We start from the raw sequence: 26275 nt of genomic DNA on the forward strand, positions 1-26275 counted from the left end.
CAACCCAGTCACAGAACACGGCATATTGCCCAAACTCACCAAGAGGACTTATCAGTGTCCCACGGCTACAAGTGCTGTTAAAATGTACTCAAGACATACAAGGAAAAGGGCCATTTCCCCACCACAGAGAAAAGACAAAAACCTCAAAAGTCCATACCAATCTGATCATGGGATAAATGTCCTTCCTGATTCCAAATGTGATGATTTGTCTGACCATGAGTGGATGGGCAAGACCCTCTAGCCAAGAATTTCTGGGTTTTAGTCCCAGTAAAAGCAATGATTGGCACATACCAGTCAAAATCCCCAGCTTTGGCTGCAGACAACCTCCAATACTTCTGAGGAAAGCAGGAAAAATAACCTCATCACCTGTAGCACTAGTTGGGGGGAAAAAATCCTTCCTGGCCTCATGTGGCAACCAGCAAGGCCCAGAAGCAATTAAACCAAAACACTCCATTCTTCTCTGCAACCAGGGGATAAAAAACATGACTCCACATACATATCATACCCTCTAACTCAGTGGTCAGCAACATTTTTGGGAAAAGTGCCAAAAACACCTACAACCTTGACTTGTAAGATGTTGGCGTGCCAGGGGTGGATGGCAGAGGAGCCACAAGGGGCTTGATCCTTATTCCAGTGCTGCAGTCCCTGGCCCCTTCCCCAGTGTCTGCCCTTAGGCGCGCATGCACCTGCCATCCACAACAAGCCAGACCAGGGTTCTGTGGACTATGATGTAGCCATTCACATCCTCTTGGCTGCCTGCCGCAGCCAGCCTGCACTCTGGGCAGGCCTCTGCTGCTCACCACAGAGCCTGAAGCAGGTAGCAGGGAGGCTGCAAGCAGCTTGACGAGGGTCCACAGAGCCCCAGACTGACTCATAGCTGGCAGCAGGGTGCACATGCAGCTTGAGGCAGACAGTTGGGAAGGGGCCGGAGCTTCACTGCCACAGCAAGGATCAGGACCCTTGCGGCTCCCCCACCATCCAGCCTGAGACATGCGTGCCAAGCAATGGCACATGTGTTGGGGGTTGCCTACCCCTGTTCGAACTGGAGAGGCAAAACTCCCCTTTATATATCCATTCCCTAAACTTATTCCAGCTGCTTTAATATTCTACCATAACTAAGCTCATTGTGGGGCTCTACTTCATTTTCTGTCTCCTGAGTATGGTACTCTCTGATGTCAGCCTGCTCAGGGCTGCCGAGCTCTCTTATAATATGAGAGAGGGAGAGGGGAACGCACGCACGCAGAGGGGGAAGGTCCAAAGTTTTCAACTCTTGCCCTTTATAGAGCACTCCAAGCATAGTTACTCCTACATCATCCCTGACAAATACTTGTCCAACCTCTTCTTGAAAATGTCCTAAAACAGATTCCACAGCTTCCCTAGGCAGCCTATTCCACTGTCTCACTGTTCTAAGTGAAGAAGATTTTTCCAGTGTGGACTATAAACCTACTTTAAGCATGCCTTAATGTCCCAGCCTCTCTGTTAGCAGGACCTAGGAGCAAAAAAGCCACAATATGTCCTTCTGTTTAGTCTAAGCTCTTCAAGGCAGGGATTATCCCTTAAACATCCCCTTGGGCCTCAAGCAACACTTTGAAAAACCACTAGTTAAGAGGCAAGTCTCTTATGTAATTTCATTTTCTGCATTTTTCTTTTTATTGAGGAACATCTGAATAAAACGTATATGTGCATTGAGTGTACAAGTAAGCATGAACACACAATAGACTGTAAGCTCCTTGGGGCAGGGACTATCTTTTTGCTTTGCATTTGTACAGTGCATATTGCAATGGGATCCTAGTTCAGAACCACCACCCCTATACACTGTGGTTTGGTTTTGTTTGTTGTGGTGTGGGTGGGTTGGGTTCTTTTGGTGCTTTTTTTTTTTTAAACACATGGTAAACCATTAACTACATGTTCAGGAAACCTCCAAGATAAAATTCTTAGGAATGATGGGGAAAAGTGTGAAACTGGTTCTGCTAGTCTAATTTAGGAAGGCAGTTATTATAATGTGCATATACTACAGCAGTACCCAAAGGCTGCTGTGTGACACTGTTGAGAGAGAGTTTGTGACAGAAGTGCTCACAACACAGTGGTAATCGATGCATCAACCTTTTAAAGAAAATATGTGTTATAACAATAGCTGTGACAGCAAAGCTACTTGTATATTAATATTTAACTCATGATTATTTTTTCTTTCAATTGATTTAACCATGAATTACAAAACAAAAAACTTGAAAGCTTACTTTACCTGTAAATCTCAGGGGCTTTACAGTCACTGAATCCGGGCCACTGGAGAATACTGGCATTTTGATATTCACATCACTTGAAGAATAATTAAAAAAAAAAAGGATATATAATGTAACAATACTGCTACACCATGCTAGTTTCTAGCCTCAGTTTCTCGTAACTCATTTGTGCACACACTGAATACAAAATAAGATTTTTTGGTTTTACTTCTAAAATGTTCCTTAGCTTCAAGAGCTCTTTCCAATATTAATTCCTCCTCCCCCAGGGGGTGCTATCGTGACCTTAATTAGCCAAAATTTGACATCATATTTTAATTTTCACACTCATTTTTACAGGTGCAGACTCAGTGAGATGCATCAGCTCTAGCAATCAGATATCTGTACAAGACAGAGTAGGGGAAGCTACCATATAGATTCTGTAGGATTCAACAGCATGGATATGTTATATCTGACCCACACATCACTGGATTGGAAAGGATGATCTCCAATGCTAAAAGTTGGCCTCCAGTACTCTTATCAGAATAATCTATAATCAGAGCACCACCTTGCATCAAAGTGGATAAAAAATACACAAAAAGCATAAGAAAGCAATCAAATACTGATTTTCTGAGGAACATTTTTGTATGCCAGCAAAATCTGCAAATTAATAAAAAGCAGAAGTGATGCAATCCCTCAAAGGGCATGCTTCCTGGATTGCTTTAAAAGGAGGCCATGAGGAACAGCATGTGTATGGCAATGACTTTGGAGCTGTCTAGTGCTTAGAGAATTTAACTGGCTCAGCAACGTGATACAAATCCTATAAATTTAGTGCTCCAAATTTGGAAGTCACCAAAAAGCACCCACCTCCCTGCCCCCCATAGTTTGAAGCCTTTGATCTATTCTGAAAATCTATATTGGGGAATTTATCCTATGTACTAATGATAAAAAGCAAGATTTAAAGGCTAAGTGATTTTTTTTAAAGGACTTCCCTTCCCTGGTTCTCCTCCTCCCCTCTCCCTCCACCAACCCTCCCCAAGAGTTATTTACCATTTCTATAACCCCTTTCACCTGAAGATTTCAAATTAATTTACAAACTTAAACAAGCCATAATTCTCTTTTGGAAGTACTGTTTACAAGCATCATTCAGGTATTACAAGTAGAGGAAAGGTAGAGTAGGGCAGTACCTGAGAGGCTTAATGGTTTAAAGTGGCATGACCTACTTCAAATGGAAGAAAGAAAATTTCATACACAAGGGAAAGGGACAGGAGGAGGGGATGTCGCTAAAAGAGGTAATAAGCGGGTTGTTTAGATTAGCGTTTCTCAACCTGCGGATCGTGGCCCAAAAAGCGGGTCTCAGGGATATATGAAAGGGCTGCAAACAAACTTTAAAAATGGATTCTCCTTTAAAGGAGAAAAATGTGAGAAAGCATGGGTCTTCCCCTGCCGGCTGGCAGAGCTCCAGTCTGCGAAGGGTTGCTTGCTTCTCCTGCTACTCCCATTTCCACCCCCTGCCCCACATGAGAGGGCTAAGGACTAGAAACAGGGGGCAAAAGGTCTGGACTGAGGCTAACTTCATCAAAAATGGCCATTGATGTTTAAAATGGGTCCTGGTACAAAAAAGGTTGAGAACCACTGGTTTAGATCACATGAAATGAACAAGGCAGTGAACACCTGGAGGGATACCAGAATTTTACAGGTAGGTAATCTGAGACACAGAAATTAGTCAAGAATAAGACCCAAGAGAACTGATTTCTTGTTCTCAGGTATAAACACACACTGCATTCTAATGAAACTACATGAGAAAGAGTAGTATCTTTCAGGCTTCCTTCATTTGAGGCCTGCACAGATGCATTATCCACACTAATACAAGCACTATTACAAAATGCCTGCTTTCAGCACCTTTTTTGAATGGTATGGCAGTGCACAGACCTACTGATTCAATGTAGTGGAGGGAAACCAGTACCACACAGAATGAGGCCCGTTGGCATCTATTCTGCATACTAGCAGTCTTCCACCCCCAAACCTCAGAATTAAAGTGGAATCCAGAACACATAGCCACACACACACACACACACACACACACACACACACACATGCGTGCACAAAGATTTCGAAATTAATTTATTTTGGCACCTTATGTAATAGATATGGACCACTTCCCCTTTGAAAACTAGTCACTCAAGAAGAGTTTGCACTGCCAGTTCTTTTCCTCATAATTGAACTGCTGTGAAATTTAGGATTTGAAGGTCATCCAGGACAATGAAAAATAGACCATGTTATGCCAAACATTTATGAAAGATTATTGTTTGCCAAAATATACATTCAGCACTGAGGTTAGTGTAGTTGCAAAAACAAGAAATAATCAGAAAAAACATCACCACCATAATACATGATGTTCTACTCCAAAGGTGGCTAAATTGCAGCACAGGTGTCACAAGCCTCTATCTGTAGCACACAGCAAATTGAGGAGGGGACGGGCAGCATGGTAGCAGGTAGGGCAAGAAGCAGAAAGCAAAACAGCAAATTAGGCAGGGATCACAGGGAATAAAGCAGAAAGCAAAGCAGTAGCTCTAGAGAGAAAGGGGATCAGAGTGATACCTGGGGAGGGCATGGGGCTAATTTGTGGCACACCTGCCAAAAAGGCTGGTGTAGTTTGTCTCAGATGATAAACTCAGAGCACAGAGGATGACCTAATCTATTTCCAAATTGTTTAAGACTGAAACCTGCTGGCAGAGCAGCATGGCTGAAAACTTTCACTGCTACTGCTTGGGCAGGACTTTCTTCTGCAGATAAAGAGGGAGGATGTCAGCCTCTAGGGCTGTCATTCCAGCACCTTTCACCAATGTTATATTTGACATGTTGCCTGATCCTTCTTCAATACATGACTGTAATTTAAATAAAGGACTATTAAAAAAACAACACAGAACACCCACACACAAACTGTGGACACACGATGCATTTACATCATTTTATACAGCAATACATGTTACATAGGTACCTGGAGTGGACAGACAAGACCACTCTTCTGAGGTCACTGCCTGTAGTAGGCACTACTACAGCACTTCACCCCAGTGGCCAGAAAGCCAGTAATAGAATCATAGAAAATTAGGGTGGGAAGGGACCTTAGGAGGTCATCTAGTCCAACCCCCTGCTCAAAGCAGGACCATCCCCAACTAGATCATCTCAGCCAAAGCTTTGTCTAGCTGGGTTTTGATGGAGATTCCACCTCTCTGGGTAGCCTATTCCAATGCTTTACTACCCTCCTAGTGAGAAAGTGTTTGCCTGATATCTAACCTAAATTTTCCTTGCTGCAACTGCAATAGCCTGTTTGCACTGAGCAGGTGACCAAAGATGTGAATATATAATCCACACATTACTGTAACTTGCCTAGTGAGTACATACAGTTGTGTAAAGCTACATTTTGTGCGTCTGCTCCACATTTATGGCAGTGTGAATGTGTCTTGTGTCCACATCCCAACTTACCTATTTACTAACATACTTACTTTTGGAAGAAGAGATTCTCCGCTGCTGTCAGAAGGCCCTTTTGATATCCCCCCTTGGCATGGCTGATTCTGCTGGCACAGGGAAGTTTTCTGGGCTTGTAACAGAACCATGGTTCACCAGTGTAGAGATCAGTGAAGTTGCATACTGGAAGATCTCCGGGCAAACACACATTGCACACAGTTGTTTCCGAATTCCTTCCAGATCTAAATAAACTTTTAAAGTAAACTCTGTCTGGCTTTTCTTCCCGTAAGCGTTGAAGGACTTGGATCCCTTCGCTAGGGTGGACCAGTGACACAGACACTTTGACCTCCCCTGGCCAGAGCAAAATGAAAAAGACTTTGTAAAAACCATTCTGGTAATCTACAACCCTTCCTGTTGCACCAGCTTTCAGCACAGGAGAGTGGATTCTTGCCTGTAGATAGTCACCACCATACTTCTTTGGTTTGCCTTGAAAATCTTTCATACGGACTAACACCTCTAGCTGATCACCCACCTTGAAACGTGCGTGATGATTTAAAATCACGAAGTCGCTGTGGGCAGGATCAGTACTTCGTACAAAAGGGATTTTGTCTTCAGGGGGTTTTGGCCATTGTATAGCAGCAAGTAAGGACTCCTCTTCAGCTCGTTCTCTTTTGGACAAAATTTGATGCTCATAACCACAATAAGTCTTGCTGGCAATTTTAGTTGTCCGAGATGAAGACTGCTGGTCACCAGGTTCTGTGATCCAATTTAACCCTGAGACTGTGCTATGATCCAAGTGCTGGGGAGAAAGAAGCCAGAACATTAAATGTTACAGGTGATTAAAAGTTCTGATTGGAAGATCAAAACTACAACCTGGGTTTGTTGGGATAGCTAGTGACCAAACATCCCAGTTTCCTGAAAATATGCAAGCATATTTCTAAAAAACAAGGTGCCCACCTACTATTTACATAAAGGCTCCTCTCCATTGCTCTGACAATTGTTTAAATGCAATTTAAACCAAAGGATTTTATGGCAACATTTTGGACATCTATGCAATTTATATATTTTAACCAGAGGTCAAATTTATTCCCATTTGGAAAGTTAGGGTGTAGGTTTCATAAAGGTCACTAGTCTGATCCAACAGAGGAGAGGAGCCAGAAAGTGTCCCTGTAGAACTGAAAGAGATTTTCAAAAGTCAGCAAAGTTTAAATGTTGAATCTGCCCAAGCAGAGGGAACTCTTAAGTTGGTGGGATTTCAGAGACTATTGTCAAAGCCAGTTTTTAAAACATTCAGATATAAGTGGCCAACAGCAGATCTAGAATTTTGAAAAGGGTGGCAATGGTCAGGATCAGGCCCTTGGACTCTAGAGCTGGCAGGACACAGCAGACACCACTGGCTGCCTGTAGGAAGAGAGGCTGGGCAGTCCAACTCCAGCAGGATCAGGCCCTCAGCTACCATGAACTGCAGGAGCAAAGGAGGAATCCAACCTGGAAGGGTGGCAGGCACAACATACGACTGCACCTCCTATAATGGTGGGTTCCCAATTTCTGCATTTTTGATAATACAGACCCAAGCCTCAGGATTTCTCCTCACCAAGTCCATCCTCCACATATTAGCCTCAATTAAAACTCATGTTAAAACAAGTGTGGTTATGGAGAAATTTTTCTGTAGATGACAGAACCCTAGAAATCCATATAGCTCATCATTCGTGTAATCTGCTAATTCTCTGTAGTTATCACCGTTAATTCCTCACTGAGGTCTGACATCACTAAGGTTTCACAGCCTTACAAAAGATACTGCTATATATTAAAAACTGCACCTAAAATCTATAGTATTCAATAAAGAAATATAAATAGGGATGTATTTTTATTAAAACAGACCTACATTTTCTATTTGTCTCCTCTATTGGTGGATTCAGTAATTTAGTGTATTTTTCAGCAATGTAGGAGAGAAGCTATAGGATCTCAAATCAAACTCATCCATTTTGTCATGTTAGAAATGATTTAATGAGACAGTCTCACAGTACCATTGTATTGACTTTGAGCCTTACCTGTTGGAGCAGGAATTGAGCACATGTGTAGGTGCCCTTACCATGCTTAGTATCAAGGCCAACTGTGCACATTTCATATTCAGTTCTCTTCTGTACATTGACAGGAGAGAACAGAGACAAGAACCCTTACCATTACAGTAAAGCTTACATTTTTTCAGACCAGTACCTTCCAACAGGAGTCCACAAATATTAACAAATTAAGCAGCATGCCCCTGTGAAGTAGTTAATTACCATGTCCAAGTGTAGGACCATAAATGAAGGGCATCCTACAGGATCACCCAGAAAGTCTCTGGCAGAGTAGGGAATAAAATACAAGCAATTCTAGCTCTGTCTTGATCTCAAATACTTTGAACATAAGACTATCCCTTCCTCTCAAATTTAGAGGAGCTCTATTTATAGATAGAAGTTTTTCAACAGAGGCTTCAAAATCCTTTTCCTGATTTTGCTCGCATAATATATGCAGTTCCTATGGTTTACTGGACGGTTGCAAGAGAGAGAGCTTTTGCAAATATCTAGCTGTACACATTTTCACTGTGGCACACACACACTTTATTATTCAGCATTTGTTGCTTCAACTGCAGGGATATCTGAGGCGTTATAAATGTAAAAATAACCATTTTTCTCCTTAAATAAACCACACACAGAAGAGAATACACAAGCAGTTAAACAGACAGTAGTTATAATTACATAGAGAATATTCCAATCAACTCACTCAGGAAGACAAAGCTGCCATTTTTAATGCTAGCCTGATATTTTAGGACCATCCAGGTTTTACAAAGCACTGAAACAACTTCCAGCGACCAAAATAGCTTAAACAAAACAAAAACAAAAATCTCCCGCACAACGTACCCATCACCAAAGTAGACTAGCTAAGACAAAACCTTCCTTTGGGTTTCCCAGTGTTTAGTTCTGCCTCTGTCTCACAGATTTACAAGGTTTTGCTCAAGACCCGGGACTTTTTGCAGTTCCTCCTTTAGCTATCCCTAGGGGTAGCGCGCCCCAAAGATCCTTCAGCAAGACTGGGTCCTTGGATTATAGCATATTTGTCCTTAGGAAGTCCAAATTACTGTGATTTTTGCTGGGGACTTTCCTTTGTAGGGAGCTAATGCAGCAGAATGCAACTGCAGGGGCATAGGCAGCCTTTCCCAAAGTCTTTTGTTTAGCATGGCAAAAGCCCCACAGCCCCTATAGCAGAAGTGCCTAGCCCAACATACCAAAGTTGTTCCCAAATCTATCTTGTTTCTTTGTTTACCCATACTGGACTCATGAAAGTTTGGGGGAGGGTAGGAAGGGTTAGTCTCTAGATATCTGGTCTTTTTGTTCCACACTCTCTAGCTACTCAGTTATTGGGATTTTCATATTTCCTCAAGGTGCTCCATTCTTGAAGGCTCATTTTTGACCAACCCAGACATGCTCTCCCGTGTCTCACTTCTGTAGCCCAGGACAAATGTTAACCCCCTCAACCCTAACTAATAAATTACAATACAAATAACAAAATCAAGATGTGTATGTTTATAAAAATTAGATTCCCTCTGTCATGACCCAAAAGGTATGATTTTGTGTGTGCTTTGGCACTGCAGAATTATTTCCCGCCACGAGGAGCTTTCTTTGCATGGTGCAATTCTCAGTTGCAAAGAGAAAACCCCGGTGCAAAGGAGTTCCCACCACCCGCGTGCAAATTTGTGTCCCACTATTGGCTGTTTCTAAACTATTCCCACATAGCGGCTAGCGATTGGCTTGCTAGCCGTATAAGAGGCTTGAGCGGTTTCCACCCAAGTTGGAGGAGGAGGACTCCACAATCATCTCGTGGAGGAGGAGAAGGAGAACTTCACATCTTGTGAAGAACTCTAAGCGTTGCGGAGCCCAACGAACCCAGCGTGTGCCTTAAGAAGGATACAGGGGCCTGATCAACCTCTAGCTTCTCCCTGTCGCCGCCTGATCCCTCGACATACCCTTCCCTGCGCGCTTTCGTGGAGAGTCACCTTTTGGACTCTCATCATGGTATCCAGAGCTCTTTCCGGGTTTAAGAGGCTCAAGTTTTCTACGGGTCTTGTTCGAGCGAGTTTTCTTTTCGTTTGTAACTGCAACTTAAGCGAAGTTTTCCTGCCTGCACCGCGACCATCTACGGTGTAAGTAAAATAATCTTTAATCAACCGCTACACGTCCGTGCCTAATTCTAGTCCGCCAGCCTGCATTCCCCGACCCACATGCCAGGGCTGCTGGCCACAGCCCGCTGTGCGCCCCCGAAAGCCTCGGACCGCTCCCCTCAATCTTCATACTTTTCATTTAAGCTGCAAGCTCCTTGCGACAGAAATGACCAAAAGAGCCTCAGATATAAGAAAAATTTGTAAATTGTAGAAGAAATGACAACCTGCTCCTCCTTCCCCTTCTTTCAGGGACTCCAAGTTCTGGTCTGACCCAAGCTCTAAGTCACTGAGCAGGTCCCATAGCAGGTCATCTCTGAGTCTCCTTTTTCCAGTCACTCGTATTCATTCCCTACAATGTCACTTGAAGGGAGTGAATTTAGGAAATGTGCCATATGAAGAACTGATGACTGCTGGACAGATCACCATCTTGTCAGACCCATTATTAACATCCGGCTTGCTCTAGAACACCAAAAAACAGAGAAAAGCAATGCAGAAGACTCTCAACACCTAATCTCTTCAAGAGCCAAAGGTCTACAAGGATCTCCAACAGTGTCTCCATAAAAAGCTCTCTGCCCCTGTCCATAGATGAAGGCAACATTGAGGAACTCTGGAAGGGGTTTAAAATCACCGTCCCTACAGCCTGTGTTAAATCCATTGGCTATACCACCCCTGGACACCGAGACTGGTTTGATGAGAGCAATGCTGAGATCCAAGCCCTCCATGACTGGAATCTCACTCTGCTTGGCAAGATAGTACCTCATCTCAGTAGCAAAAGGAAGTGTATTGGTTTCTCAAAGTCAAAGCTTAAAGGAGGATCTGGGAATTCAAAAATACGTGGTGGCAAGATAAAGCCAAGGAGATCCAGTTCTATGCTGACAAACATGACATGCAAAGCTTTTTCCAGGCAGTGGAAGCCATTTATGGCCCAACTTCCCATGGTCCTACTTTCCTGCAATCACAGGATGGCTCAACACACCTCAAAGACAATGAATCTATCCAAGCTAGATAGAAAGAGCACTTTTAGGTACTCCTCAACTAGGAGCCAACTGTGGTAGAAACCACCACTGAATCCATCCCCCCAGCACCCTGAAAGGGGATCCCTCACCAACCCTCCTGTCCTAGAAGAAGTGTGGCGTGCCATCAAGGAAACAGAATAACAAGGGTTTTGGACTGGATGGCATACCTGCTGAAATCAACAAGGCTGGTGGCAAGAAACTGGTACTGAGACTCCATGAATTTATTCTCTGAATTTGGAACAATGAAGAGATCCCTGGGGACCTAAGGAATGCTAACATCATGATTATCATCAAGAAAGGAGATAAGTTTGTGTGGGAACTACTGAGGTAATGCCTTTCTTTCCACAGCAGGAAAAATTCTTGCCTGCATCCTCCTGAACCATTCTTTTAACTCTTGCTGAGGAAGTCTTGCCAGAATCTCAGTGTGGTTTAAGATTATCCTGTGGGACAAATGACATGATCTTTGTTGCCCATCACATCCAAGAAAAGTTTTGGAAACATTAGGACCTGTATATGGCCTTCACTGATGTTACTGAGACTTTTGATTCTATCGATCATAGAAGCCTTGTGGAAGGTACTGGCCAGAGATTTGGATGTTCTGAGAAGTACATCGAGGTCATGAGGCTTCTCTGTGACCAGAAGACTGAAACAGTTCTATTGTAGCACATCAGAGACAGATCTTTTTGTCATCCAAACTAGGGTCAAGCAAGGATGTGTTATCACTCTAACTCTATTCTCCATTTTTTGAGAGTCATCCTGGTTCTCATTAAGGACCACCTTCTTCTCTGAATTGACATGGAAGAGCCCTCTATCCATTTGGCATTCAATCTGGATCATTTTTGTTCCATGACCAAAGTACTCAAAACAACCCTCCTTGACCTTCAACACACTGATGACTGTGCCATCCTTGTGCACACTGAAGGAAAACTTCAGACTGTGCTGGATGTTTTAGGAGAAGCCTACTGAAGTCTGGGCCTCCCTCAATGTGACCACTTGTCCCCAAATTACCATTGAGGGAAAGACCTTGGAGGTAGTTGAACACTTCCCTACCTCGATAGCCACCTCTCTCAGAGAGTGAACACTGATGAGGAGATCCAATGCAGGCTCCAGTGTACAAGTACCTCATTTGGGAAATTGTTTCGGCATGTCTTTATTAATTTATTCATTGTGATCTCTGGAAAGACACCAAGATCTGCAATGCAGTCATCATCCCCACCCTCCTCTACAGATGTGAAATGTAGGTGACCTAACGTCATCATCTCAAGAGCCTGGAGAGGTATCACCAATGATGCCTCTGGAAAATCCTCCACATCAAATAGGAAGATCACCACACAAACATCAGCATCCTTGCTGAAATAGTTACCAGCAATGAACGGCTGATCCTCAAGCACCAACTATGCCGAACCAGACACTTGGGAGTCCAGTCAGGCATCCACAAGCAAGTGTTCTACTCCCAGCTTAGTAATGGCCTGAGATCTCATGGTGGCCAGAGGAAATGCTACAAAGACGCACAGAAGGCATACCTTTAGAAAATGGATGCCGGCATCAAGAGCTGGGAGAAGCTGGCAGTCAACTGACTCCAGTGGCACTGCAACCTCAACCAAGAGGCAGCCCATTTTGAGGGAAAGTGTCTTGCCCTTGAAGCAAAGGAGAGAGAGAGAGAGGAGGAAGGAAAAGGACAAGAAAGAAGTACAGCCTATACTCCACTGCAAAAAGTCCTGCAACTTCTATAGACAGATCTGTGGGTCAAGGATTGGACTCTTAACTCATCTCAAGATCCATAAATAAGCTGTAATAGAGATGCATCATCCTGGAATTGAGGGACTGCCAATGACAGCAATATAGGAACGTGTCCCTATTTCAGTCCAAAGATGAAGGGTCTTGCCAAAAGGATGAAAAGAGCATAGAATCTCTCTTCAGGGCAAGGATGCATCTTAGTGTTCATGTCTACTCAACTATGTTTTTATTTACAAGGACCTACTGTATCAATGTCAGATTTAATTAGGAGTAAAAAATTGAGAAGTTAGGACAACTGGATGAGGAATCCATTACAAGTATACGATCAATGTTATTTCAGGGCAGGAAAGGTGTTAAAGGATGTTTATGCTTGACTGGGAGAGAGAGCACCTGCTAGTTTTCTCCAGGCTGTTTCCCAGGTCCATCCATATACAGATTACCCTACTCAGAATATAGCCCTAAAACATCCCCTAATCCAAGGGTAGCCAACCTGCAGCACATGTGCTACAAGTGGCATGAGCAACCTGTTTGTGTGGCACATGACAGACTGGGGAGGGAGCAGAAAGCAGAGCAGCAGATTAAGCAAGGGAAGGGGACTAGAACGGCATTCAGGGAGGGTGCAGCACTTACTTTGTCATATGCCTAGCAGAAAGGTTGGCTTCCCACTATCCTAATCCAATGAGACTATATGGCGTGCTCTGGTGCTGCTCCAGCACTGTGGCCTAGACTGGGGTCTCTTTCTGCACCCATGTCTTTCATATTTCTCTAGTGCCTGCTTCCAGCCCTAATCTAGAAATGGTATCACCCCCTACACAGAAACCTTTCATGCAGCACCATGGACTGCACTAGGGGACTGGCAGGAATCCACTCAAACTCCTTGCAATAAGGCAGGCAGACGGTGAGTTGTTTTTCTTCCTTTTCCTTCAGGCAAGCACTCTCTAGATATTAATGCACTCTTTGCACTGGACAGATTTCTGACTGATCACTGCCACTGCCTGCTTGTTTCAGAGGTTTCCATACTAGTGTCTACTTTGGGTATATCCCCTGAAATCCCGGGCTCTCCCAAGTATCACACTCATCAGCCCATGCTGTTTTTCTGTATCAGCCAACAAGTTATTTCAAGTGCATGGAAAGTACAAACAGCAAGTAAGCAGATAGCAAGACTGGAAAAATACAGACCCACGGAACTGTGGAGCTCCATACCCAAGAATGGAGCATTTTGAGGAAGTATGGAAAGCCTAACAACTCAGATGCACAGACTTCAGCTGTATGATCACTGCCAAGCTGGTAGACCAGAGACTGACTTAATGCAAATAGCGGGCTCTAATTCATACTCTCAGACAGGCAGAATAGACCAGGGTCACCATACACACAAGCCCAAGCATATGGGCTGCGTGTAAGGAAAACTGAGGAGTCTGAAGTAAAAGTGGGTAACCTGTATTGAAAGCTTACCCTTAGTCGGAAAAAAAAGGCTGATAAACAGAAAAGAACCTACTAAATGCCAAATGCTTTGGAAGAGATGGACCTTCAGTGCTCCTCTAGTGCCCACTACCCTGATTCAGCTATAATTCTTAGAATGACTTATCACATCTGCAGCAGCCAGTGGCTGCAAACCAGCATATATCACTGTAATAGCGATATAGCTGCAACAGCACTGGAAATGATCCAGATGACAGACATCAATTTTGAGTAAATGTGGAGAGATTAGAACCCTAGGTCCTGCCCTAAAAGTACTGCATTCCCATTAAACAGAGAAGAAAGATTATTTGGCTGATACCAATGGCCAATTATTAACCAGCCGTATCGGCTGAACACAGTATACAGAACTGTGTACATCAGACACCAAAAGGTCAGTCATCTTATTTGCATCTCATATTCTATTTTATGCTTATTTGTTCTCTAGTTAGACAGGGACAGGTCACTTCAGGTGCTTACTTATCCTAAATGTCAAAGACTAGAGGTACACGGATATATCCGATATATCCGCAGGGGAAGCTGTGGACCACCAAACCATGTGGCACCCACAAGGACAGCCCAGCCTGAAGAAAGAGAGCATTGGGAACCTGAAAGCCATGGGGAGACCAACACTACAGAACAGGTAAGAAACAAGAAGGTAAGAAACAATGGGCCCCTTGGGACTCGGAGCGGGGGGGCAGCAAAGGCACCAGTCGCAGGGCTCTAGTGCCTATATACTAATGCTAGGAGCATGGGGAACAAGCAGGATGAATTAGCGCTCCTGCTTGCACTAAACACCTATGACTTAGTGGGGCTAACAGAGACCTGGTGGGATTCATCCCATGACTGGGCGGTACATATTGAGGGCTATAGATTGTATAGAAAGGACAGGTTGGGGAAGAAAGGGGGGGGGGGGGGGGTTGCACTTTATGTCAGTGAGCAATATACATCAACCCTCATCAAGACAGAATCCGAGGTTGAGGAAGTAGAAGGATTGTGGGTTAGGCTACATGGGGGGCAAGGAGAAAGGGATTTGGTGGTAGGGGTCTGCTACAGACCCCCACACCAAGGGGAAGAAATAGATGCGGGGCTCCTGAGGCAACTCTCGGAGACCATAAAAGCTAAAGAGGCGGTAGTCATGGGGGACCTAAACTACCCGGACATCTGCTGGGAGACGCAGACAGCAAGGTCCCATCGCTCACGCAGGTTTCTAACCTGTATACAGGACCTCCACCTGACACAGGAGGCGCATGGTCCCACTAGGGGGAATGCCATACTGGATCTGGTATTGGCAACAGGAGATGACATGATAGGGGACCTCCAGATCGGTAGCCATTTGGGAGACAGTGATCACCTTATAATAGAATTCAACATAAGACGGCGAGTGGGTAAGGTAACTAGTAGGGTGAAAGTGCTAGACTTAAGGAAAGCTGATCTCAATGCACTCAGGCGATTAGTAAAGGAAGCACTGCAGAGTAGGAGTTTTGATGGGATGGGAGCCCAAGAAGGGTGGCTGTGCCTAAAGGAAACGATCTTTCGGGCATAAAGCAAGACGATCCCCGAGCGAGGCAAAAAAGGGAAAGGGGCCAGAAGGCTTCCATGGCTGACCAGAGAAATCCAGGGCAGCCTAAGGGCCAAAAGGGGAGCACATAAAAAGTGGAAACAGGGTGAGATCACTAAAGATGAATATACCTCCTCTGCTCGTGCTTGTAGGGAGGCAGTTAGGCGGGCCAAAGCTACCATGGAGCTGAGGATGGCAACCCAAGTAAAAGACAACAAGAAATTGTTTTTTAGATATATTGGGAGTAAAAGGAAGGCCCAGGGAGGAATAGGACCGCTGCTAAATGGGCAGAAACAATTGGTAACAGATAGGGGGGACAAGGCTGAACTCCTCAACGAGTTCTTTGCCTCAGTGTTCCTAAGTGAGGGGCACGACAAGTCTTTCACTGGGGTTGTAGAGAGGCAGCAGCAAGGCGCCAGACTTCCATACATAGATCCTGAGGTGGTGCAGAGTCATTTGGAAGAACTGGATGCCTTTAAGTCGGCAGGCCCGGATGGGCTCCATCCGAGGGTGCTGAAGGCACTGGCCGACATCATTGCAGAGCCACTGGCGGGAATATTCGAACGCTTGTGGCGCACGGGCCAAGTCCTGGAGGACTGGAAAAGGGCTAACGTGGTCCCCATTTTCAAAAAGGGGAGGAAGGAGGACCCGGGCAACTATAGGCCAGTCAGTCTCACCTCCATCCTTGGTAAAGTCTTTGAAAAAATTATCAAGGCTCACATTTGTGAGAGCCCGGCAGGGCAGATTATGCTGAGGGGAAACCAGCACGGGTTTGTGGCGGGCAGATCGTGCCTGACCAACCTAGTCTCTTTCTATGACCAGGTTACGAAACGCCTGGACACAGGAGGAGGGGTGGATGTCGTATACTTAGACTTCAGAAAGGCCTTCGATACGGTATCCCACCCCATACTGGTGAACAAGTTAAGAGGCTGTGACGTGGATGACTACACAGTCCTGTGGGTGGTGAATTGGCTAGAGGGTCGCACCCAAAGAGTCGTGGTAGATGGGTCGGTCTCAACCTGGAAAGGCGTGGGCAGTGGGGTCCCGCAGGGCTCGGTCCTTGGACCGATACTCTTTAATGTCTTCATCAGCGACTTGGACGAGGGAGTGAAATGTACTCTGTCCAAGTTTGCAGATGACACAAAGCTATGGGGAGAAGTGGACACGCCGGAGGGCAGGGAACAGCTGCAGGCAGACCTGGATAGGTTGGACAAGTGGGCAGAAAACAACAGGATGCAGTTCAACAAGGAGAAATGCAAAGTGCTGCACCTAGGGAGGAAAAATGTCCAGCACACCTACAGCCTAGGGAATGACCTGCTGGGTGGCACAGAGGTGGAAAGGGATCTTGGAGTCCTAGTGGACTCCAAGATGAACATGAGCCGGCAGTGTGACGAAGCCATCAGAAAAGCCAATGGCACTTTATCGTGCATCAGCAGATGCATGACGAATAGGTCCAAGGAGGTGATACTTCCCCTCTATCGGACGCTGGTCAGACCGCAGTTGGAGTACTGCGTGCAATTCTGGGCGCCACACTTCAAGAAGGATGCGGATAACCTGGAGAGGGTACAGCGAAGGGCAACTCGTATGGTCAAGGGCCTGCAGACCAAGCCCTACGAGGAGAGACTGGAGAAACTGGATCTTTTCAGCCTCCGCAAGAGAAGGTTGAGAGGCAACCTTGTGGCTGCCTATAAGTTCATCACGGGGGCACAGAAGGGAATTGGTGAGTATTTATTCACCAAGGCGCCCCCCGGGGGTTACAAGAAATAATGGCCACAAGCTAGCAGACAGCAGATTTAGATTGGACATTAGGAAGAACTTCTTCACAGTTCGAGTGGCCAAGGTCTGGAACGGGCTCCCAAGAGAGGTGGTGCTCTCCCCTACCCTGGGGGTCTTCAAGAGGAGGTTAGATGAGTATCTAGCTGGGGTCATCTAGACCCAGCACTCTTTCCTGATTATGCAGGGGGTCGGACTCGATGATCTATTGAGGTCCCTTCCGACCCTAACATCTATGAATCTATGAATCGGTGCATATCAGATTAGCAATGATAAACAGAAAATTGACATTCTCAGCAATTGGCTTTTTTTTTTGGCTGGTGTAGCTGATAATGTCACCTATAAATGCCATGTGCATTTGCACAGCTGCAGCATGCGTGTGGCCAAGAGCGTAGCCCAGCACCTTGGAGAGCAGCGTCCAGCTGACAAGTCTGTGGGAGGGGACAGGTTGTTGGGGAGAGAAGGGGCAGGGGGAAATTGAGGCCCTCGTGGTGAGGGAGGGAGTGGGGCTGGGGCAGGGTGTGGAATGGAGTCACAAGCAGCTCATCTAGGGGCCACAGAGGGGTGGGGGATAGCTCCCCACCACTATGCGTACCCCCAGGGGAGGCAGGGGGGGCATGTGCCCCCCTGGATTTGTGTGCAGGTCCAGGGCAGATTGCCCACTGTGGGCTATGGAGTCTTCCTGGAAGTGGGGGCTGGGTGGCAACAGCACTGGGGGGGGAGGTGGGGCTATGGGGTGGGTTACAGCCACCTCAAAATTCACCATAGCTGCCAACTTTGAGCTGGACTCAATGATCTCATGAGGTCCCTTCCAGCCCTAAACTTCAGTGAATCTGTGATTTCTTTAGATAAGAAACAGGATTTCTGCAAAAAGTCATGTACCAAAGGATGTTTTCAAAAGCAATCTGAAGCGTCTCTTGTTCCAAGTACAATTTGCGATAGCATACATGCAAATGCTTATGTAAGCATTACAAGTCTCAGATAGCAACCTGGTACTCTGCAGACTACTAAGCATTTCCTTTTACGCTGTTCTATCCACAAGAACTGCACCTTGATCCATTGCTATAATGCGGTGCTCAAGATGGGAGCAACTATGCCTTAAACAGCAAGGCAGCAGGCAGCTCCTCAAAAAGCAAAATGGGCAGCTAGATAATTCAATCAATCAAAGCTAAACAGCCAGCTAAAGAAAACTGGTGCTTTTTATCACTAGGGTATTCAAGAAAACAGGAAGTTGCCTTCATCTGCCTATGTATTTTAAATAGCAACCAAACACAATGGAGGCTGCTTTTGAACTGCAATTATGTTCCAATTACAATTATTCTGAAGAGCATCAAAATAAACTGACTGGGAAGCTATACCTACGGAAAAAAAAATGCTTCAGCAGGTGCATTTAGAGAAGTGAAGGACAAGAAAAAGGAGTTAGAACTGCTAAATATTGATTGTGGTATTCTAAAGATTTAAACAGCAACACATTTTTGGCTGGGTTTGTGAGCACTGGATACGTTTATGGTTATATAAAACAGCATAACCCTCAACTTCCATTTGTCTACAAGGGATCTGTCAAACTATATACAGTGCACATATTTATACAACAACCAATGAAAAATAGAATGAGTTGCAAGAAATAAATACAAGTACTGTTCCTCCAATACCCTACCACAAACAAAAATTAAGACACAGCAAGAAGGAAGAAAAAGAGTTAGCATTAGTACCCAAGAATAAACACCACAATGTGGTTAGTGTTAGGGCATGTTTGCAGTACAGCACGGTAAAAGGTACCTGCACTTGCTATAAACAGACTAACTCAGGGACCACAAGGATCACAGCCTCAGCAACTTGAAACTTAGTTTAGAAACAGTGCGATTAGCCTGCATGGAACTCTGCTGGCTTGCTGATAGCTAATTCAGATACCTCAACACTACCCTGAACAACACGGTCTGGAGGCTGAGACAGGCATGAAATCTATCTTGGGAAAAGTAGGGGTAAAGTCAGTGATGATGCCAGCTTCTCATTTGGTACATAATAGCATAAGGGGAAGGGGGGAGATGGAGAAAGTGAGATCTTTTATGTCCTACGCAGTCTCATACAGTGTTCCAAAAGGTACATTCAAAAACTAATTTAGGGATCTCTAAATTAAAGGTAGTATCTATTAGCTTATTTCCCAAACAAGCATTAGATCTGCCTTTAATACAAATCACCAGAAGTTGTGTCAACCTGTAGGAACCCTTGGTAAGTATACCACTGCATGCTAAATGCAGTGAACCTTAATATAGCACAATGGTATCTATATGAGTTCAAGAGGAAAAGCTTGTTCTCAATTTGCAAATACAGGCGTCAAAATATCTGTAAAGAGGGTGCCCACCTAGTAAAGACTAGCTCTGAACAACATAGAACAATGGGAGACGAAAGTCTGAGAAGCTTGAGAATTTGAAAACATCTTTGCTAAAAGACAATCTTGATTCATGTATTTTCACTTGCAAAGATAACATATTTGTAAAAATATTTTACTACTGTTTGATTTTCACAGACATGATAAAAAATACTCCAACATTTAGGGATTTGTGGGAGAAGGGAGGGGAGGAAAATGTGCATGACACACCAAATTTCCCGATACAGAACCAAATAAACATATACCCTCTAAAATAAAAGCAAAATAAAAATTCAATAGTTACAGGATGCTGTTCAGTTAATGTTACCTGAAAGATGCTACATTTTTACTATGGCAGGATGCACACTAAAGTATTTTTCATTATATATCAAGCTAACAAAAGATCATCTTTCTTTGGAACTTCAGTTTCATTTAGTGAAATATTAATACAGGCTGTTCTTGATTTACAATGTTTTGAGTTACAATGTTTCACACTTACAATGTTTATAAATTGATACCCTGTTTCAACTTTCTGACCTCAGTTTTGATTGCATGATGCTTGATCCAATGCAACGCCATGCCAGCGAACAAGTTCGCTGCATCGCCCATCTCCCTGGAGAACATCTGTCCAAACTTCCTTGGACACTTTCTTTAAGAAAGCAGGCAAGACTCCAGAAAAACCTGCAGCCAAGACTCCTGAGAAGACTCCAGCCGAAAACCCTTCAAAAAGTCCAGCAGTCACCTCAAAGAAGTCCTTCCAAATCAATATGATTGCTATTTACAATATAAAGACATTAATGTAGCTATATTACTCATCTATAATTGATCGAGTACAAAAGTCTGGGTTATTTTTGGTGAAAATAGGGTATCGGGCCTTGGTTCAGGAACCAATCCCCCATTTATAACATTGTTTCCTATGGGGAAATGGGTTCTGAGTTATGTTTTGACTTAAAACATGGTTTTCAGGAACCAACTGTATCCTAAGTCCAAGAACTACCTGTACCTAGCTTCTGCAATGCACACCCGTGTGGTAGCAGATCAACTTACTACAATTAGTGTACCCTGATAGCTGCCTATAGACCAACGGAGGACAGAAGATGGACTGAACTCCTGGATGTAACTGACAAATACTATGAAACCTCTCAGGATAAGCGAAGACAAGATGCGAATTGCAAAGTGGACCAAGCCCCCATCCTACTCCTCTTTCCTTTAGGAACTGCATTTTGAAAACAAAACAAATCCAGACATACACCAACCGTGTGATTTTAGCACCTTTTTGGACACGACCCACAAAACAGATGGATGACACTGAATTAACAAAAGCGCTTTGGAAATCCTACACCCTTGGAAATCCAAAGAATTTGATTTTAAATCATATGATGCATGAGGAACAAGAAGCAGATCTGTGAGAAAGATATACCACACAAACAGTCAAAACAGAAGCAATGACAATACAGAGCTCTGTGGCAAAGTGATTAAAAAAAAAAAAAAATCAAGAAGAGCTGACAGAGAAACCACCATCTCTGCCTTGCATGCCTTAGTGACACATACAAGTAGTTCAGTTAGAGCTGTATATTGAATTAAGTGACATCAGTTATTTAAAGTTACAGGCTAGCCATCTGCAAGCAGAGCTTGTCACTTCTGTGCAGACTACACATAGAACAGAATTACTGAAGAGTATGTGCACCCACAGCACGAAACAGTAACTGTACATGAACTAATGCAAGCCACAAGCATAAGCACCTTTTCTCTCATTGACTTACCTCTAACTGATGAACGTTGTGAATCAGTACCACAACAGCTAATACTGCCAGCATCATGCAGAAGACGTGGAATCTGCAGAAGTTGGGCCACATTGTCCACTCATGTCTTTCCCACCCATGTAACATGCTGCCATGGTTTCCATAGCCAACAGGCACTGATGTCATTGTAACTCAATATTACAGAGATTTCAGCTGAATTTTTCTGCATTAGTCTCCCCCTATGAAGAACATAAGAAGATAACAAGTACCACACTGGATCAGACTAACAGTCCACATAGCCCAGTTTCCCCGTCTCCAACAGTGGCAAGAGTAGATGCTTTAGAGGGAGAGCACTGAAATTGGGTACACCTAAAGTAATCTAAACCTTGTTCATTACCCTCTCTGGCATCCACCAGGCCTTTAGGTATATGAGACAGTGGGCACATTTACATGTGAAATTAATGGAACACAACAAGCTCCAGCTCATATCTCACCAGAGTTTACTGCTCCCGGGCACCACATATACACGTGCACCTGGGGGCGCAGCACATTAAGCCAGGTTGCAGCAGCCCTGGATCAATGTTCTGCAGAGGGGGTGGCTGGAGCACACGGGTGCTTCAGTGTGGTGCCAGTAAGCAGGCATCCCCCACACTGAAGCACCCTTATGCCACAGCCAGTCTTCCCAGCATCTACACATGCAATGCTGTGCACTAAAGAACGCTGCCAAGGATTAGTACTTGTTTACAAGTACTAACCTACAGCAGAGTTAATTAGTTTCCTGCGGCCTAATGGGGCAACATATGTAGACCCCGAGACTTTACCGTGGAGCTAATTAGGCAGCTCTGCAGGAAACATCTTGTGTAGATGTGCCCAGTATGCTGCATTTGAGAAAAGGAATGACTGAACTTTGTGACAAGAAGGAAAGGGGAAAAAATGCATCCGACATCCCAAAAGAGTCCATTATTATTCAATTTAGGTGTAATACTATCAGTTATGAAATTTAGCAATTCTCTTCAGTTTGGAGGCAACCCCTGATACAAAGTGTCAAAATCTGGCTTTATGGTCATTATCCTATGGAAGAAAATTGTTTGATCTCTTATCAGTAATTACAAATAGAAAAATTGTATTTAGAATTTAGTCTCCACATTGATAATCATCACCCAGCGCAAAACAACCCAAGAAATTCAGCAGTAACCAGCTATTTCTGGATGCCCAATTAAAGACACCTAAAAAGGGGGACTGATTTTTCAGAGGACAGACAATTCATTACTTTCTGAAAATCATGCCCACAGATTGCTAATCAGTTCTGTAAATCTGAGCTAGAATGACCAAGAAAGAGTACAGTTCCAACCATGAACCCCTTTTTGGTCTAGACTTCCTTCAAATAAACTGGAATTCTGCTCGAGCAGAGTCAAGCTATGTGAGTTTTCCTACACATTAGATATTTTTGCCTCCAGACATTAATGCAATTTTAAAAGCTGATAATTAGACAGCAAATACCAGAACCTCACAAGCTAACTGAAGACTTCTGAAGCAGTAGATACAGTATGTTTTTCCTGCATCATTAAGTTTTTACATGCTACTCTCACAGTGCTCATCCATGCAAACCCATGATGATAAAAAAAAATTACATTCGGAGAAAGATGTACTGAAATGTTCCTTTAAGTAGTCATTACTATCAATGCTTCTTTATTAATAGTTCATTCAAATTAAACAACACAGCCATCTACCTATTATGAAATGCACAGAGCCTCCTTAAAGTTTCTGGATGCTTTGGGCCAAGGACTTAACAACTTCTGAGAAATTGTGCTTGCAATCTGGCATGTCCTCAGTTTCATATCTTCCTTCTTTCTTCAAGGACAATCCTGAAAGTCTCATTTTTGGATAGAGGTATACATTCTTTGCTGTAGTGACATTTAAAACGTAGATAAGAGAAAGCAAGTGGAAGGAAAGAGAAGTCAGAAGACAAAATCCTCTTACTATCACATACGTTAAATCCAAATTTATTAGCATAACCACCCAAAAGGTTATCTAATAATTTTGATATGCTGAGATAACAAACAGTATATTTTCTGGCAGTTCAAGACCTTAAGTGAACAGTACTGTATAAATTTAAAGCAAAGATATCACCAATGCAATTACTTATTAAATGTCATTAGGCTGACAACGAATGAAAGATCTGATTATTTCAGTAATATTTTTCAATCATACAAAAGACTGCACATGGAATTGCTTTATAAGGATTATATAGTTTATACCTCCACTGCTTTCCAAATGGATTAGAGAGATTAAACCTAGTATATTTTTACTGATGAGTGATCATGGTAAGGGCAAAGTATCCATTTAAAAAATGACCCATAATGTTTTTAAATAACTTCAAACATGCCAGTGGAAATTCAAGATCTTATTTGAAAGAAATGGAAACCAGGATTGAATACAGCATCTGAAGAAGTGAGCTCAGGCTCACAAAAGCTTATGCTATACCTTTCTGATTTAGTCTTTAAGGTGCAAATATACCCTGCCTTCTAATCGACTTGCCTAACATGATTAACTACCTCTCTTTGTACATTTAAGCAAGACTACCGCACACACATGCCCTGGCCTTTGCCATATTGCCAATACCACTCACCTGAAAGCAATTTGAAGACATGATCAAAGCAAGACTCAAAATTAGCTTGAAAGGAAGTATGGTGCCACGTTCCTGGAGGAGACTTTCACATGTTTTTCTAAACAAAAGAAACACACTCTGTTGCTTGGGATCTATGGATTTTTAAGAGATACAAAGGTAAAGTACACAGATGTGGATATGACTGGGACAGTGTTAGATGGATATAATAACCACCAAACAAATGGACTAACAGATTTCTGGTTACATTATAATACATCTTTGGTTCTACCCAGTACCTGTACACCAGAAATGTATACCACCATTCTGATCTCGAAAAAAGCTTCAGAAAACTGCATTAAAAACACCTTAACCCTGCTGAGAGAAGCATTTTCTCTACCCCAAAGCATATTTAAGGACTAGGTCAGGTTGCATTCAGCCTTGGGCCAATGATGACCAACACAAATTTAAAACAGGTCCCATGTATTTCATCATAGCAGTGGTAGAAACAAGACATTGTCCCACTGGAAAAAGGAAATCCCCAGCTTGATGATGGACCAAAGAACATTCACTTCTAATAAGTTAAGGACTCCAGATACTGGACCTTAATATAATGTCACATTGTAGGGCTGGCTAAAGCTTCTTTAAGTCATTTGCAGAGGTTCTTCAAGGCTCCATCTGAGCCCAGTGGATGCACAGTAACCAAGGCTTTATGATGGAAGAACACAGAATATAGTTGCTATAACATTTTTCAAAAAACTCTCAACTCCATACCAATTTATTTATCTATCTGCAAATGCCAGAACACAAGCTGGTGTTGTTTAAAGGTCCCCTTTGCTGGCACTCATTTCTGATGACTTACAGAACCCATTTATGATTTCATCCTTTGCAAATAACGTGCCCATCTGATTCTGATATAAATAAACATGATCAGCATTTCCAGCCATCTTCAGCTCTCTTCCTGTCACTGGCAGTCTGTGTAATGATCCACATGAAAGAGAAACTATTCTTGTAACCAGAATTCTTACAGTTCCTCAATATTAAACCTTATGTTTTAGCATTTGACATACAGCTACACAAAGTGCAAAGCAGTTCAAACAGTTAGGGGTTTATAATTTTGTATGCTTATAAGTTGATGCTTTTAGTGTTCCATCTCAATTCTGAATTTTCTAGTGCTGCATTTTTAAAAGGGGGAGGAGGGGAACCAGTACTTTATTGCTTGCCCTTTTTCAAGTTACTGCATAGCCATGAAACAATGCAGAAAAGGCTCAGTGGTGTCTTTATATACTATACCGATGTATTGGTGCTCCCTGCTGCCGAAACCCAAGGAAACTGGAACGGGTCATTTTTGGATGGCTGAAAACTGGCTATCCCGGTCCCTTCAAATTCCCTAAGACCTACCTAACCTAAGAACATCTGCCTGAGTAACTACTAAGGTCCACCAAGATAAAAACCTTGTGTAGGTGAGCCACTTACCCCGGCAACTCATTGGTACAACACACATCATGCCTGCTGTAAAAGGTTGCGCTGACGGAGCTCCTCGGCCGTGGCTGCAACTCTTCTGAATTGCGGCCAGTCACCAGCTCGCCTGCAAATAAAGAACAGTAGCACTAAGCGCCGGGAGAGCTTCGCGCTGCAAAATGGCAGAGAACCACACGACACGCGTGCGAGAGGGGCCCAGAGGAAAAGCTGGCGAGAGAGAAGCCGTGTCCGATGGCAGCAAGCCGCACTCGGGGAAGGCACGGCCACACACCAGCAGGGACACGCGTGTCAGAGGTGACAAGGGGGAGACAGCGATGCCCCTGCTAGGGGCTGAGGCCCCAACTCCAAACGCCCCCCTGGAGCATGCGGTGCAGCTGCTCTGAGGGTGCACGGGGCTCGGCCTCCGCAAGTACCATCCCTGTCGCACTGGCAGCGGGGCGGCGCCCAGCTCCTGCCGGATGTGGCGTCACAGAAGAGCGGGTCTCCAGAGTTCTAGTCCAGCCCTCCCCGCCTCCCCCGCAGCCTTGCCCGAGGGGCTGAACGGCCCCTCCGCACTCACCCGGCCCCTGCCCCGTGTCATTGGCGCCTGCAAGATGGAGCTGCTGGTCGCGCAGCCGCAGCCCCGCCGGCGGGCACAGCCCTGGGCGGGGGGCA

General features: G+C 44.1%; 1 protein-coding gene across 4 annotated transcripts in view; it reads right to left on the reverse strand.

Annotated features, from left to right (window-relative positions):
• The window catches only part of NXPE3 (neurexophilin and PC-esterase domain family member 3), a 37819-nt gene extending 11544 nt beyond the window's left edge, over positions 1 to 26275 (reverse strand). For 2 of the 4 annotated variants that reach the window (XM_059720563.1, XM_059720560.1), the window contains exons 1-6: positions 25616 to 26028; positions 24164 to 24260; positions 23265 to 23438; positions 21556 to 21773; positions 5723 to 6483; positions 2243 to 2316 (exon numbers count right to left, since the gene is read on the reverse strand). In XM_059720563.1, the coding sequence (XP_059576546.1) occupies positions 2243 to 2316; positions 5723 to 6483; positions 21556 to 21720 (1000 nt within the window). In that variant the 5' untranslated portion in view covers positions 21721 to 21773; positions 23265 to 23438; positions 24164 to 24260; positions 25616 to 26028. The other 2 variants (XM_059720561.1, XM_059720562.1) reach the window with 2 other exon arrangements.

This window comes from Alligator mississippiensis, chromosome 1, assembly GCF_030867095.1.
Source record: "Alligator mississippiensis isolate rAllMis1 chromosome 1, rAllMis1, whole genome shotgun sequence".
Lineage (NCBI taxonomy): Eukaryota > Metazoa > Chordata > Crocodylia > Alligatoridae > Alligator > Alligator mississippiensis.